Source organism: Mytilus galloprovincialis, chromosome 7 (genome assembly GCF_965363235.1).
Source record: "Mytilus galloprovincialis chromosome 7, xbMytGall1.hap1.1, whole genome shotgun sequence".
Lineage (NCBI taxonomy): Eukaryota > Metazoa > Mollusca > Bivalvia > Mytilida > Mytilidae > Mytilus > Mytilus galloprovincialis.
Window position 1 is genome coordinate 40653159 of NC_134844.1, and position 17354 is coordinate 40670512.

Genomic DNA, 17354 nt, shown 5'->3' on the forward strand with positions numbered 1-17354 from the left:
CAGAAAGAATGAACTACTAGTACATAAATCCTGCCAGCTGTCGTGACTACAATTTCGTCCTATATATTTATTTCGAATCCAACATAACCAAACGTAACTATTTACTTTCAATGCGACACCTGCACGTCATCTGTCACTAGAAGAACCGGAACTACTTACTTCAAAGAGCACATTTGCTCACACCTGGAATCTTTACTTGCTTTGTTCCGTTTTGTTGTCATTTTTTGTCTTTCTTTTGACAGGGATCTTGGCTGTGTTATTGGACTTACTGTGGATTCATTAATATTCGTGGGATACCCATTTTCGTGGATTTCGTGATAACATGTGAACCACGAACTTAAATGTTCAACGCAGTCTAAAATTTATTCTGGGTTGTGTGTAGACTTCGGATATAACACGCAATCAAATATCAACGAAAATACAATTATTCCCGAATATTAGTACCCACGAAACCAAATGATTCAACAGTAATATAAAAAAGAAGATGTGGTATAATTACAAACTATATTGAAAAATAATTGTCATTATCATAACCATGAAAGGTGACTCAAATTTAAGTAGGATAGGTTGGGCGTACGTTAGTTTATACGTTATCTTATGTAATTGTGAACAATTATTGTGAAGCTGTCTATTTTAGAGATGGTGTGAATCAGATGTGGATACTAATAAAAAAAAATAGATATTTACGAGAACATACAATTTAAAACTCCTTCATCTTGCAATATTTGTAAAACATTTGATTTTTTTTTTCATTCTACACAAGTATTCCCCATTCCAAACTCAAAGACAAATTGAAAGAATTGGTTTTGCTTTGTTTCATAAAAAAAATGACCAAACGCTGAACAAGTATCTTGTCTTACGAAGGAATTATTCTTGCTTTATAAAGAATCACTTTGATTCAAACAAAAAAATCTATGAAACTGACAATATAAAGATGCTTGATTTCTTGATTGACAACATATTTGTTACGTTTGGAGGACGTGTTTTTCAACAGACTGCCGACAAGATCATGTATTATTATGAGACTGACTCATACAGGAACTCCTTAGGAAAAAGATAGGAAGTTATCAATATCCTTTAACTTTACTTTCCGCTGTAAAGATGATGTTACTCAAAACTTGGTAACTATGTTCAACGCATCTATACCATCGAACTAAATATGAAGGATACAACAGATATAATTAAGTCTGCCTCATATCTCGACTTACTGTGAATTCATTATTATTCGTTGGATACCAGTTTTCGTGGATTTCGTGGGTCCTAGTGAACCACGAAATCGAATGTTAAACGAATGTCATATTTTATATAGGCTTGTATGCAGACATCCACAAAACCACGAAATTAAATATCCACGAACATGCAGGTTTTCCATAATGCACGAAAATTGGTACCCACGAAAATAAATGAATCCACAGTACATCTAGAAATTGACAATGAGGGTCGGTTGAAATCAAAACTTTTCACAAAAGATATGATTTCAGCTTTCAAATTGTGAACTTTCCATTTTTATGTAGCAACATTCCAGCAGCGCCTGAATATGTGAGTATTTATCTCCCAAATGATACGATATTCCCGGGCTTGTATTTCATATCATGTATTTCTGAGATGAACCCCAGTTTTTGGTGGGGTTCGTGTTGTTTAGTCTTTAGTTTTCTATTTTGTGTCTTGTGTACTATTATTTTTCTGTTTGTCTTTTTCGTTTTTACAATAAACTCATCATAGATACCAGGACTAAATTTAGTATATACGCCAGACGCGCGTTTCGTCTACAAAAGACTCATCAGTGACGCTCGAATCCAAAAAAGTTAAAAAGGCCAAATAAAGTACGAAGTTGAAGAGCATTGAGAACCAAAACTCCTAAAAGTTTTACAAATGACATTGTCAGTTTATTTTCGATATATGTGTTTATCTGTCCCTCTGGCATATTTCGCGCCTCTTGTATGTCAGTGGAAATAATGGGGGAGGATTTTTTTCATTTTTCGTCAAGATAAAACTATTTTATATCGGCGTAATTTCAAATGTTGTTTTTTAGATTTATAGTCCTGGGATACTTTGTTATGACTTGAACGACGTTTTATAATAAAAACGTTCAATTGTTGAAAACAACAAGTCCCACTAGGTCCGTACATCAACGTATGTCATTATATTGGAAATATCTAGTGACAGACACTGCTTACCCTTCATTTACACCTGAGTTCAAATTAAGTTTTTTGGGGGACTCGTGTTGCACACATTTGTTACTAATGTTTGACCTGTTGGTTTTATGTTTGATCATGGTGCTATCTGTGTTCAAGTGACACATGATTGTTGAATACCTCATTAGTAAATTCACTCTCTCTTTTAGTTACCCCTAGTTTTTGGCGGGGTTCGTGTGGCATATTCTTTAGTTTTCTGTGTTGTGGACTACTATTTGTTTGTTTGTCTGTTTCACTTTTAGAAATGGCGTTGCCAGTTTATTTTTGATCTATGAGTTTAACTGTCCCTCAGGATCTTTCGCCATCTTTTACAACCGGAATACGCATGAGGGTTCAAATGACAATTATTTTCGGATAACTCTGCAAAAGCGTACACTGCATATCAAAAAACAATTAAAATATAACACACATAGAGAGATAACAACAACGTGTGAATCAAAAGTAAAATAATAAACCAATCTGTAAAGCATGAACAGAATATTTTAGTAGAATTCTTTTTAAATCTTGTTTACTGTTAGTAACTTATCTTTATAGTGTAAATACATGTGTATACGACTGATTAAGAGAACTAATATTGACTTAAAAAGCATAACTGGCGATGACAATAAACAAGGCATAACTTAGTACTATATAAACAAAACATGAGTCTTCAGCTAAACATCGTTCAATTTTAGGATTTTTATTTCCGAAATCAGATCATATATTGTTTGTCGTATCTTTTTGTTTTCTTCATAGATCTCTTAATGGACGGCAGGTATGTGTCTGAAATTAAAACAAACAGCATAAGGAAATAATTTTAAAATTACTAACTGAGATAAGTCATTCCCTTCAACCTCAAATTCGTTGTTTTTATTCATATTTATTAACATATACTGAAATATTTGTTTTTAGATAATTGATATTTTGATTTTTTCATGTATTATTTATTGGTTCCAATTTACTTCTTTGTGATCTTATGTTATTTCTAAAAGTAATGTATTATTGGTTCTATTTGGCATTTTCAAACTTTTTATTTTAAAAATGAATTTCAATTTACTCTAATTATATTTCAATTATGTAGTATACACTTACAATGTGTCTCTTGCAAACAAAAACCGATTTATATTTACACATCCCATCAATCCATTTCCCATTATATTTTTTATAGATCGCGGCACAATTTTCTTTTGTGTAACCATTAGGTTCAGAACTGTGCCAATTAGAATATTTAATAGGTGCAAATGTTGACGACCATATCCATTTGTCCGAATCACAATCGGTTGCACCTATCCATGCACTCATAACATTGTTGGCTGAAAAATATGGTATTATAAAATTATTCCATCAAACTAAATTAAAAATTAAAAATAACAAAACAGCTGTACTAATTACAACATAACTACATGTACATAGCAAACAAACTATGATATCTGAAACAAAAGTATTTATTATGGTTCGTTTGTGCTTCCATAGGTTTGTGGGGAGAGAAATAGAGAGTAATTCAAGTTACCTTTCAACTTTGACATTAACCAGTTGTTCTCATTATCATCATTGATGGTGACGAGTGATGAGTATTCTGTTCGGCAATACCTCTGTAAATTTAAAATAGAAAACTGTTAATCAAAAACATGATACAACATGCCAAAATATATATAAGTTATTATTAATTAACTACTCAGTCATTGGACTATATATGATGAAAACTGTCAATGCAATACAAATGAAGAAACTCGGCCGATACAAATTAACTCGGGCAATATTATTTTTTTCTGAATGCTGATCCAGCCAATTCAAGCTTCGAAACGTCGCGAGTTTTTAGATCGAGAGTCAGGAGAAATAAAAACTTTTTAAAATTTCGTTTAAAGATGCTGGGTTTTTTTTTATTATTATAATCAATATTTAAGGCTGACATTCATTTGTAAGCAGACTTTGGGACCATTTCAGGTTTGTGCAATGAATAGGAGAAAAAGTTTTCAAATCGATTAACTTTTCACCAAAAGAAAGATACCAGAGGGACAGACAAACACACAGATAGCCATGGCTAAAAATGATAAGACAAACAGACATATTAAAGTATACAAAAGCAACATAAACAACTGAAGACTAAGCAACACGAAACCCAATAAAAACTGGAAGTGATCTTAGTAGCTCCGGAAAGGTAAGCATATTATAAGTGTAATTATTTACAACCTGCACCATGCATATGAAATGTTGAACGTTGAACTGTAATTGTTTAGTTTTCGTTCTTCGGTATGTGTATTTTTCGAAAAACTAAGGATTTTCTTATACCAGGCATAGATTACCTTAGCATTTTTGGAATTTTGGATCCCCAATGCTCTTCAACTTTGTACTTGTTTGGCTTTATAAATATTTTGATACGAGCGTCACTGAGAAGTCTTATGTAGACGAAACGCGCGTCTGGCGTACTAAATTATAATCCTGGTACCTTTGATAACTATTATGAGTGTATATTGACATACCTCAGCTTCAAACCAACTTTTCTTTTCTTTACTCAAATAGTAACAGTGATCTTTAAATCTGTACCAGTCCTTTTTACATCCACCATCACTGATTACATGTTTCTCTGGAAATATTCAAGCGAGAAAAATCATTCATGGTCTAGTTTTCCTTATCTAAACTAGTAATTTTAATGAATTTCATTCATTTCATTTACACATTCTCATCCATTTCGGACCTATTAGCTATGTGTTGGTTTTCAGTGTCAATCTGTGTCAATTAAGATTGGAGTCAAACGCATCTGCAACGTCCGTAGCATACGTTTTAACTAACATAGATGTCAACAAAATAGGTATTAAATAAAATTGAGAATGGAAATGGGGAATCTGTCAAAGAGACAACAATCCGACCATAGAAAAGACAACAACAGAGGGTCACCAATAGGTCTTCAATGCAGCGAGAAATTCCCGCACCCGGAGGCGTCCTTCAACTGGCCCTTAAATAAACATAAATACTAGTTCAGTGATACTGAACGCCAAACTTAACTCAAAGATTAAAGACGAAATTTTAAAATGTGTCAGCCAACGTGTAGTTTTCTTGTTTCTTTTTTTTTTTTTTTATTTATTTATTTTTGTTAAAATGCAAGATTTTTATTATTCCTACAGAGTTACAAGAACTAACCCTTGAGTCCCTTTTCCAAGTCACTGATTGTCTTTTCGATTCTTTTCAACTGGTTTCTTAAGATAGTAAAACGATTCTCTTCCTTTTTGGCTAGACATATATCTTTTCCACTAACCTCAGTATACGTAGCCATCAAAATAATCACCAGAGCTATATGTATCATTCTAAATTGAATTTATTGAAAAAAAAAGTAAATCATAGGAATGGGGAATAGTGAGTAAGTAATAATCTTTGAACAAAAAAATATGCCTGAAAATGCAAGTTATATGGTATCAACAGGTGGAAGAAAAGTATGAGACGAATATATGTTTTCTGTTGGCTTTCGTTCATGTATTCGATATCCACACAGATTTTTAAAATTACTACAAAACTATAATCTCAATTATAATCGGATGCACTTATTTTAAAAAGTGCCTGTATTCTGAAGACGCAAATCATATATAAATGAAATATGAACCGAAAGTCCCTGGAAAAACCAGAATGATTTTACGAACAAATATTAACAAATTATTTTAGAGAATATACACAAATGTATCTCATTTAGGAAAATGAAACGATTAGTGATAATTATTTTCGTTTTATTTTTTTAGCGAATTTTGCATTTAAAGAAAAGTGTTATGTTTAGTCTGATTATTTTAATTTGTATTACAAATTTTACCATTGAAATAATTATCTAGAACAAATAACAAAGTTCTGACCATTTTGCGTTTCTGATCGAACTGTATTTATATCTACATTGTATTACTATTGAAAATAAGTTTTTAAAATCCATTCCTTCGTACTTGATAAATATGTGTATCATAAAGTCATGCATATGTTTTAAGATATATGGAGGAAAAACAATATTCATAGCTTCAGTTAAGATTAACTATTTCTTACCTTGATTTTCTAGCAAATAACTATGAATGTCATTGCATTTGGCGCAAACAAAGTATTTTATGTCTACAGTTTAATACATCTGTTGCATGGCATTTTCTTTTTGTGCGAATGCCAATTTTGCAATAGGTATACAATTTCAGTAACCATGACATGTTACATATTGTTAATATCGTTGTATTCGGAACAAACTTGTATTAATTTTAAGATATACGAAAACACCATTATTAATTTTTAAAACCTGTGCATATAGCTGAATCTTATAAACAAATTGGTGTACTAGACTTGTCTCTTCTATTGATTTTTATCTTTACAATTTTGTGTTATTGTATTTAGAGTCAAACTTGTGACATTGGCTTAAAACTGTATGTATAGTAAATATTTCGGCATTTTTCATTGTTTAACTGCAACACTATTCACCATTCAGGACTGTACACTTGTCCTAAATTAGGAGCATGTAGTTCAGTGGTTGTCAAACGGTTTTCCGGTTTTTATTGTGTGTTTCTTTTAGTACCTGAACAGTGGTGAAAGATATAAAAGTCGAACATTAACTAACAACGTCATTGAAAAAAAAAAAAGACCAAAAGACAAATAACTGTATACAAAACACAAAAAAGAAATCTAAAGATCGAGCAACAATCACGCAACCGAAAACTTCTATTTTAGATACGATCTGTTTTTGACTAAATCGTTGATTTGCGTAATAGGGTATATCTCCCGTTAATGGAATCATTCTAACTGTATGACAGGCCGAGATAGTTCACTCCAGTAAGACATAGCTTCAAGTTCGAAAATAGAATACACATAACGTACTGCAAGCCGTATGTGCATTTTCAACCAACTGATCATGAACAAAGGGAAACAACTGTGCTATTCCTGACTAAGTACCGGTATTTGTTGAGGATAATGGTGGATTAAACCTTGTCTAATAGCCAGTTAAAATCATCCATTATAAAGAAAAACAGATATCGAATATACAAAAAAACAATGAAACGACCCTTAGACAAACCTCTCTTCAGAATCTTGACGTTCCATCAGATGCGCCAACATTACTATCGCCTAGAAATAGTAAATAAGTATATTCATTTATTAGTTACAATTGATTTTTAACTAGCGTTCAGTAACTGTGCGAATACGTATTTGGATGTCCGTTATTTTGTTTCTTGTTTTTGTGCTATGTGTCTATTTTGGTACATTACGCCTCTCTTTTGTATTATTGGCAATCATAAGATCTTCTTATTTTCCTATGACTTTATAATCTTCTCTTCTGTCTGCATATTTACAATTTCCACATGTTAAATTTAGTTTGATGTGGATTAAAAAGGAAGACAAATGTCAAATTTAATCCCTATTGAGCTTCATTTTTAGTACGAGATGATCTCTCAAGTATAATGAATACACTTTTTATCTGTCTGATTTGGAAAAAAATATGTTCAGCTTCTGTGCCATGAAATTATTTATCAGAATGGCATTTCATTCTTCAAACATTCCCTAATTCTCTAACTAGATGAAACTGTTGTATTTAACCTTAGGGTATTAATTGATATTTATTTATAGTTTCAATGACATTATTTTTAGCCTAGTTACATGATAAAAAGCTTTGAATGTGTAATAAAATAATCCTAAAATCATCGGAGAATGACATTAGTTTCAACCAGTACATAAAAGTCTTGAAATGCAAGACAAAACAATATTCATTGACATTTTTGAACTAAAGAAATTCGATACCAAGTAACACCAAAACCTTAGAAGAAGCTTAAATATTTGTTCCAATCATAAAACGATAAGCTTACTTGTTATGTCTGATCTTACCCGTTTTTAAATAATCTTCAAACAATAATGAATATTTATATATCAAGAAAAATAATATTCACTGAATTTACTTTCTAATCTGTATTAAGAAATAGATATATAAGCTAAACGGAATCAGCGATGCTTGAACCAATACAAAACCTGTCACAATAAATAAAAATGTCAAAATTAGGGGTACATCAGTCAACATTGTGCAATCATCTTAATCACTATAAAAACAAACAAAAAAGAAGCACAACAAACGCATACTTCAAATTAAACAACCTCATTTTGCTTTTTTATTATACGGTTTTATATAATATATGTAAAATCCACACACAAAAGATTGACAGACTTTAAGTACAGGGACCGAATCCTTATCCTACGTCTTCTTTTAACATTGCTTTGCGAAATGGTTTCCAATGATCGCCTTCAATCCTGCTCCAATTCTAAATATTAAAAAGATTGTTTTAAACGTTGCGTAATGCATGCCTTTAGTGTGTTTAGTTATTAAAAACAAAAGACTGTGAACATTGCAAAAAGTAAATGAAGGGAGCTACCATAAAATAATCTGAACACTAGAAAATGTTTTTAAATCTATGAAATGAAATCAAACAGACTGTGAAAAATCGTTATATCACAACTCCACGTGATTCTCATCCCTATAAATATGCATTAATGGTTTTATCGGGTCGAACGACTATCGGAAGTCCTTTTGTTGGATGGAGTCCATTCTAAAAAACGAATATCAAAAATGTTGTTACACTTTAATGAGTCCATAAAATTGAAAATGGAAATGGGGAATGTGCCATATAGACAACAACATGACCAAAGAGCAGAAATCAGCTAGTTTTGTTTGAACATGTTGTATCTCTCAAAAATGACAAATGGATTAGACACAAGTGTTTCAACAGCTAAAGGCTGCAGTTGGTGTAACATACATTATTAATTATTTCTTTTGGATTTTTTGTTTTTGTTTAATTTTTTAATAAATTATGAATCAAATATGAGAATGAAAGTCAAATCGGTGATCATGAAATGGACATATTTCAGATGCCCCTTTAATGTGAATAGTACCAAATGCAAAGAAACTCCTTGTAAACAACACTGACAGGAAACTCTCAGCTTGTCGATAGTTCAAACAATTTATGGCGAAAGGAAAATGCACTGAGCGCCAGCCATTTGTTACATGTTTTAAAAAATATAATATTCAAATAACTTGCTCTGTCTTTTTATCCTTTTTATCCATTTGCTTTCATCTGTCTGAACCAACTCATATTCATTTCAAAGTCACATCATCAAATAGTACTGAGAAATGCATTCAAATGTTTATGGTTTTCTATGATAGTCTTTATGTGGTATCGGAAACATAAAAAATACAAAAATTAGACTACTCTCTGCAATTTTGTAAAACACGCTATCTTGTTAATTTCGAACATTGATTACTATATATAAAAGAATACCGTGTTATTGAACAATCTAGAGAACACAAAAACAAAGAAAATACAGAAAATAAGTGAAGTTGAAGATACCAGAAAGGTTCAATATCGGTTATTGCCCTTTAGGTATTATTAAAATAATAATATAACTCAAAAATGCACACTGCAGTTAATTTCTGAAATTATCATTCATGCTTTTTATGCAGGCTACAAAAACAATCTTTTTTTGTCTCACAATATGTCCAAATTTAGTCAATGTTTAGGATAACGAAATTTCATAACTGTTTCCCCTTTGCACAACTGGAATAATTTCAAAACATTCAGTGATGCAAAAGGATATGTATAAAACAAACAGATAAGAGACCTTAATCAGGAGCCTGTAAATCAGTGGTTGTCGTTTGTTTATGTGTCACATATTTGTTTTTCGTTCATTTTTTTTATACATAAATAACGCTGTTAGTTTTCTCGTTTGGATTGTTTTACATTGTCTTATCGGGGCCTTTTATAGCTGCCTATACGGTATGGGCTTTGCTCATTGTCGAAGGTCGTACGGTGACCTATAGTTGTTAATGTCTGTGTGATTTTGGTCTTTTGTGGATAGTTGTCTCATTAGCAATCATACCACATCTTCTTTTTTATATTAAAAAAAAACAAATAAAACAAACTTGCATGAACAATTGAACATTATGAAAACTTTCAAATATCGTTACTACAATTCCGTCCTCTTTTCGGTGTACGTGGCGTTACCAAATGCAACTTATTACTGTATTTTCTTACTTTAAATGAGTAACACGCACGTCATATGTCATTAGCGAAGTCAGAACTACTCATTTTCTTGAGCACTGTTTGTTCAATCCTTGGTTTTTCTGGGGGTTTCAATTTGGGCTTTCTGTGAAAGGTTTTGTTATTTTTGTGTGTCTAGTCTTTTGACCGTGTTCTTGCTTTTATGTTTTTGAAAATTGGAAATATTTCATTGGAAGAAATGATTAACAAAAGTGTACAGCTCAGTAAAAGCATCTTAAAGATAACAAAGGAATTTATATTTATTAAGTTAAGTAATTTAGCTAAGAAAAACGTCCATTCGCGGCAATTGTAAGTTTATGTATTATTTTCTATTTTATATGCAACAAAATCGTTTAAATCAAATAGCAAATAGTTTATTACATAACTTGGATTTATAGATTGATTGATTAATGTTAAACATAAATGAGAGCAACAGTAGTATACCGCTCTTCGAAAGTCATAAACGACACTTTCATCAACATTGTTTTTTTGGCTTTAATTGTTGAATAAAAAGTCTAGGTGCCTGAAGATAACCACACACTTTTCGGCAGAAAAACTACGAAAACCTTGTCAAATAATAATGGTGTCGGGTAAAACCTTCCAGATTAGAAGTATTTAGACCACTCGGCCACTGAGGGCCCTGCACTAGATTTGAGTATTATTGCATATTTAAGAGTGGATATTTATAAGCAGATGTTGTACACCGTAAGACTATATTGTAAGGGTGTATACAGTTGTTGAGTGCATTACAGATTTTTTGAAAAAAAGCGATATCCAGATAGAATAATCAAGAACTTGTATTCCTTCACCATAGTTCTTCAAGCATCGCATGTAAACAAACAAAAAATAAAAGATAAAATTATTCCAATGTAGCACACATTTACTGTCAGTTGGACATCAATTCAAAGTGCCATCTGAAATATTCAAATATAATACCTCAGAATGTATACATAAAGGTAAATAAAAAGTTGCTCATAACTGTTTTCCTTGAAAGCATAAAGTTTTTGTCAGAAGATAATTCTGCAAGATAAGCACCAAATTATTTCGGTTTTTCGCGTAACTTTTCTCATAAAAACATGACGTAGAATGTCAGAATAAAATGGTTTTGCAAGATAAACAACACATGCTTTCGCGAATTCGGTTTTCATTGTCTGATATAAGTTAATGAACAAAGTTATTATGTATGACCACATTCGTTAACATGCTTAATATAATTATATAATACAGATTTGTCATTTGAATCAAATTGATCCAGATAATGTTTCATCCAAAAATAACAGTAGAGTGTAACTAAAGCTATCTATTTGCAGTAAATACTTTTAACTTAATATGTTTCAATAATTTGATTTAAATGTGGAGTATATAATGTGCGGGGGAGTTTGGGTTATTGCAGTTTTATTTATATTTCAGAAGATTAAGTCAAATTTACTGTTCTAATTAGGTTATAAAGACATACAATATTTAGTTTTGGTTCATTCAAATTGTAAATATCGTCTAATATATCTTTATACGTTTTGTTGTCGTATTTACAAATAATTAGGCAATTAGCTTAAATAAGGAATATTTTTTCTCTAGTTTATTAACTCTGCATTGCCAATATCAAGTTAACACTGTTTACAATTACAGAAATTAATCCTTCACCATTGCTGTTTAAAACATGCAAAATAAGTGGCAATTATAGTTACCTATGTCCAAAATTCTAACATCTATTTGAAATAAAAAGATAAATACTATGATTGAGAGAATATTTGTATTCCAAAATGAACAACCACGAGACAATTTACTTCTGAATGAAGAAATACATACCCACTATAACTAAATGAATGCCGGTTTTATTTTATTTTATTTTTTTATCATTTTGCTGCAGTAATTATTAGATCTTTATTTTGTCTGATACTTAAATTAGATATGACATTGATATCGGTTAACAGAAAAGGATCCATTTGTCAATTATAGATCAACCCATTACTTTGGAATGTACCTACAGTTCTGTAGAATATGATAGAAGATGTCAGGGAAGTCCTATATACTTAAAAACGTGTAAATACAATTTGTATTGAAGTTAACTCATGGTTTTACTCTATGTTCCATTCCTTGAAATTTTAGGGAGTTCTTGTCTTAATGACGAACATTTTCATTTATGTCGAAAAAAATACGATAAAGCGATTCAACTTCAGATTACAAGAATGCACAGCATTAACTTGATTTTTTAAAATCATGGACGTCTTAAAATATAATTCTTGGTGATTTGTATGTAGTGATAGTTAGGCGGAAAGCTCCAAAGGTAAACTTAAGGATGTTCGCTTATCATGTTTTGGAATTTTTGTCATATTTTCGGAATCCTCTGGTCTTATCAATTGAATGCGTTAAAAAATGCTCATAGACCCCCATTTTTCTTTTTATATATCCTTTACAAGTATAATGACTAGCCATCTGTTAAAGTCTTATTCAAGCTGTCAAAATTTCAATCACTAGTATCTCGAAAACAAGCACATTGACCTATATATTGTTTGATTTTTTTATATCAATATGAACTAGTGTTTTGAAAAGCTTATTATTTTAAAACTGAGAAACAAACTCCCTTAAACCAAATTAAAAACGTCATAGTAAGTCAGACGCAAGATCAAGACTCAAGACATTAAGTGTAAATGAACTCTTTTCTACAAATCATGTATTGTAAATGTTTCTATTTGTGACCTTTCAAGTATGCATACGTATATACATATGTTTTGTTTGCAGTATTAAAGGCGTTGAGAAAATTGACGGTAGTTTGTTTTAGAAACGTTTACGCATCCCATCTTCAAAATGTGTTTAATCATAAAGTTTTTATCCAATGACTGCGTTGAACGTTCAATGTATTTTGATATAAAATATAAAAAATCTACTCTCTGATGTTTCTTGTTTTATTGTTTTAACCTTTTGAATTCAGTCTAATCGTTTTCGGAGTAAGTTTATTTATTTTACAACATTTCACATTCCTCCTATTCCCAGTATACCTTTACAATCGTAAAATTACAAAATCAAAATACAATGTTATTAAATTACAATTCCCTCATTGATCCTATTGTTATATAAAGTATTTAAAAATATTCACTCGACTGGATAAAATGAAAAAAATAGTACTGGTTGATAAATAGATTTGAATAACTATGATGATCTATAAAAGTGTAATAGGAAATGGGTTTTATACTTTGATATAATGCCTATAGATGTCCCACAGTAGGGAAATACATTCAAATATAGAACACTAGGATGTAATTAGTATCATATACTGCTAGAAAATAGAGAAAATGCACTAAATAGGAAATACTTTCTCAAACTAAAACATTTATAAATGATCAGATATTTATTAAGTTCTTCCTTAATTTTGCATAAGCTGAAATCAATAATGATGTGATTATGCCTTTTCAAAGCTTACACACCCTGAACTTAGATATTTTTAATTCAACTCTGATAATTGTTGTCCTATTTGTTTTGTAAATGTTTTAATATCTAATGTGCAACGCAAACTATATTCAAATGGTGCTGAAAAAAATAAGCCAGAACTTTTATTTCGATTAAATCAAACTTATGAACCATATTTAAATATATTGAAAAGCTATATAAATATTTGAATTGGACCTTGCATGATCACAAAAGTCATGTTTTTGTACTGACGTCTTATGCAATACCGCGATGTCCTTCTAGTCGTCCATCAGTCTGACTACATGTTCTGATACATCAAGTACACTTTCTTCAAACAATATTTGATTCCATTGTGCTTTCATGGTGCTCTCTCGTTATCAAACAGCATGAATTTCCTTTAAAACATAGAAAAAAACAAAGAGACGGGGCCAAAGTGTTTCAATTAAACACCTAATTGCTCTGCTTGAAATTTTTAATAGATTCCATGTTTATTCTGTACTTTAATGTTCTTTCTATTACAATGAAGATAGTACATTTTCTATAGAATGTATTTTGTCGCGCACAACACTATCTATATAAAAAACATTGTATTGAAAGTGTTATGAACCGCTCAAAACATTATACACAGCTACTTTTGCATAGGTACTTTTTCTGCACTAAAAATTTGTAGTACTGAAAATCTAGTTTTAATACTGAGTACTATTTTGTTACTCTAAAATTATTGTAATGTTTAGGTACCTGTATTTTACAGTACTTTATTTGTACTTGAAATTTAGGTACTACAGATTTTTGGTTACTACCGTTACATTTTCAGCATTTTGAAAGTTTGTCTATTTCAAATCTCTTAAAGTTATGATTTTCAAACATGGAATATTGTATTATTTCTGTACCAAAATATTTAGTACAAATCAAGTACTGTTAAATACAAGTACCTACATATTACAATAGTTTTAAAGTAAAGAAATAGTACTAAATATCAAAAGTTAATTTCCTGTACTGCATTTTGTTAGTACAGAAATAGTACCTATGCAAAAGTAGATGTGTAACTAAACATTTCCAAATAAACATGGAATTTATTAAAAATTTCAAGCACAATAAATTATGCAAATCCCATAATAAAAAATAATTCCAAGTTCAAATAATAGTCTGTTATGTGCTTCTTCTTTGTTTAAAACACAATGAAAAAATAACAAGGATTTTCGAAAAATTGCTGTTTTAACTATATTAAAAAAAAAATACGAAAAGAAAAGTAGATGATAATGTGCAAAAGAGGGACGAAAGATACCAAAAGGAAATTCAAACTCATCAATCAAAAACAAACTGACAACACCATGGCTAAAAATAAAAAGACAAACAGACAAATAATAGTACACAAGACACAACATAGGTGACTAAAAACTAAGCAACACGAACCCCACCAAAAACTTGGGGTGTTCTCAGGTGCTCAGGAAGGGTAGACCAAATGACACAGAAATTGAATACAGTAAAAAAAAATAGAACATTTATCTTGATAATGGAATATGTAGCTCTCTCACAACAGAAAATCCCCTAAGTTAACTGTGAAAGTATAAGGGCATACACTACAGGCACTGGGACACATTATATTGCATCCACACTGCACGAGTAACAAACTCTGCAGTAAATATAAAAAAAAGGATGTTGTCTTTTATATATTTTTTATTTTTGTGATTGTGCTTTTTATCGATCTGATGAACTGTCAACTGTTTGTCCTTTAAGTTAGATTTTACTGTTATGCTGTCATTCTATAATCCCGGATTTGGAGAGGTTTTGGCTCCCTCAATCATTTTCTGTATGAATACAAATAACAAGATGTGGTTTAATAGCCATAGGGACAACCTTCCACCTGTCCTACAATTTGACCTGTATTTATTTTTTGGCATAACTCAGGTGTTTGTTGGTTTTTTTTTTCTTGAATTTTCCATGGTGTGACCAATTCTTTGAGCATCATATGCGATATGTGTTTCGTTCATTGATGAAACCAGTACAGTAATTTATAGTTGCAAACTTCTATGTCATTTGATGTAAAAGTTTCTCAACGACAGTGATACCATATTTTCTTATTTCAACCAACTAAAAGGGAAAGTGAGTTTTTCGCATCAAGTGATAATCCAGATATAACATGTATAATATGTTTTCTTTTATAATAAATGCTTTATATCAGATACGTACACTTGATCAATCATGCTAAGCGTATTTGGAGCCAATAATGTTGCCTTTTTATATGTATATAAAGGCAACCGTAGTATACCGCTGTTCGAAAGTCATAAAACGTTTGAGAGAAAACAAAGCAAGGTTACAAATTGATATCGAGGAAAACACATCAAACTATAAGAAGATAACAACTGAACTACAAAAAGTGCAACAAAACCAAACGCCAACAAACATAAAAACAATCTATTTGATAACAACTGCCATATTTCTAACTTGGTACAGGACATTTTAGAGAACCAACATGGTGGGTTGAGCCTTGTTTTATGTCTAACCAAACATAATATTTTGATATTTCACGTTTGAAAGAAAAAAACACATTAACATTACATGTAAAACATTTAAGAGCAGCATACTATGCATGATTCTAACTGGTAACAGTATGACTTCAATAATTTTACTTATCAAGGATATATTTTTCCTTTTGAAAATATAAACTGATATCTTTAAAGAATTATTATTACCTTTCTTGCATTAATCATTACATCATTTGCACTTTAATGAAGGAATATACTAAAAGCCTCTTCTATAAACTTATTCTAAAAGGTTAAAAATTCAACAGTGTAATAAGATCTTTGAATATCGTATTTATTGCTATTAATATTGGTAAAATCACGGTATTAACGAATGATATTACGATAATGGCATCACAGTTTTTTAATGTATGTGTTGATGTCATGCATTTTGGATTGTGTAACTGTACACACGCTTCACGTTTTATCGTCGTGTTTCTTTAAATCCGATTGCAACAGTACTAATGAGTTAAAAAAAATGTTAACGACGATTCAAGTTGACAGGAAAAATGATGACATTGTGAAATCCCAACTGATTATTTTCCTTTTTCGACAACTAAATATACATGATTTTTTTTTTGTACTGTATAAGTACATTCTAAAAGTACATGTCACAAGTGATCGGATGAGTTTTAATGTTTCCCGCTTGTATGCATCCGATTTCAACACGTGCTGGTAATATTGGATTACAACACGAATCTGCAAGTAAACTAATAGTACTGTAGTGTAATGGGTAGAAACATTAAAAATACGGATGTGATTACCGTCATAATTTTATACATGTTTTTTTTCTAAATTATATTACCAATTATAGTCATTTACCTTCATGACATCTTTTTAACAAATGTATTTACTGCTGTCGTTTTTTTTTTATCTGTAGAGTTTATTCATCTTATTAAGTTGTTCTTCCATTATTTTTTAGTGCAAAGTCGCTTAATAATATCTTCTAATTCTCTCCGATTATCTTAATATGTCAATATAAGGTATATAACTATTCGTGACTCCAATGAAAATTGCAATGAACACCAAATTGGATGACTTACCTTGTTTGTATTGGATACCTAAGCTTCACAAACTTCCGTACAAACAATGGTGCATTGCTGGCACATCTGCATGTTTGACTTAATAATTAGATTGAGGGCTTTTAGAAATACTATGAAACTGTTTACTCGAATAGTGGAGTTAACTATATGTGGATCCATAAATATATCTCTATAACTAGAAAT

The 17354-nt window shown here is 30.8% G+C and overlaps 1 protein-coding gene across 1 annotated transcript; it reads right to left on the bottom strand.

Annotated features, from left to right (window-relative positions):
- Positions 1–2850: 2850 nt before the first annotated feature.
- Positions 2851–5470, bottom strand: LOC143082989 (perlucin-like protein). Its single transcript, XM_076259067.1, has 5 exons — positions 5313–5470; positions 4655–4758; positions 3685–3766; positions 3267–3487; positions 2851–2957 (listed from the first exon to the last, which is right to left on the bottom strand). Exons 1-5 carry the CDS (start codon positions 5443–5445, stop codon positions 2925–2927), a joined length of 573 nt encoding a protein of 190 aa, XP_076115182.1. The 5' UTR covers positions 5446–5470; the 3' UTR covers positions 2851–2924.
- Between the last annotated feature and the right edge of the window lie 11884 nt (positions 5471–17354).

Coding starts and splice junctions, on each gene's coding strand:
- LOC143082989 (XM_076259067.1), bottom strand. CDS start 5,445: ATGGCTACGTATACTGAGGTTAGTGGAAAAGATATATGTCTAGCCAAA. Junction 3,767..4,654: donor AAAGTTGGTTTGAAGCTGAG/GTATGTCAATAT, acceptor TTAAATTTACAG/AGGTATTGCCGAACAGAATA. Junction 2,958..3,266: donor TTGTTTGCAAGAGACACATT/GTAAGTGTATAC, acceptor TTTTAATTTCAG/ACACATACCTGCCGTCCATT.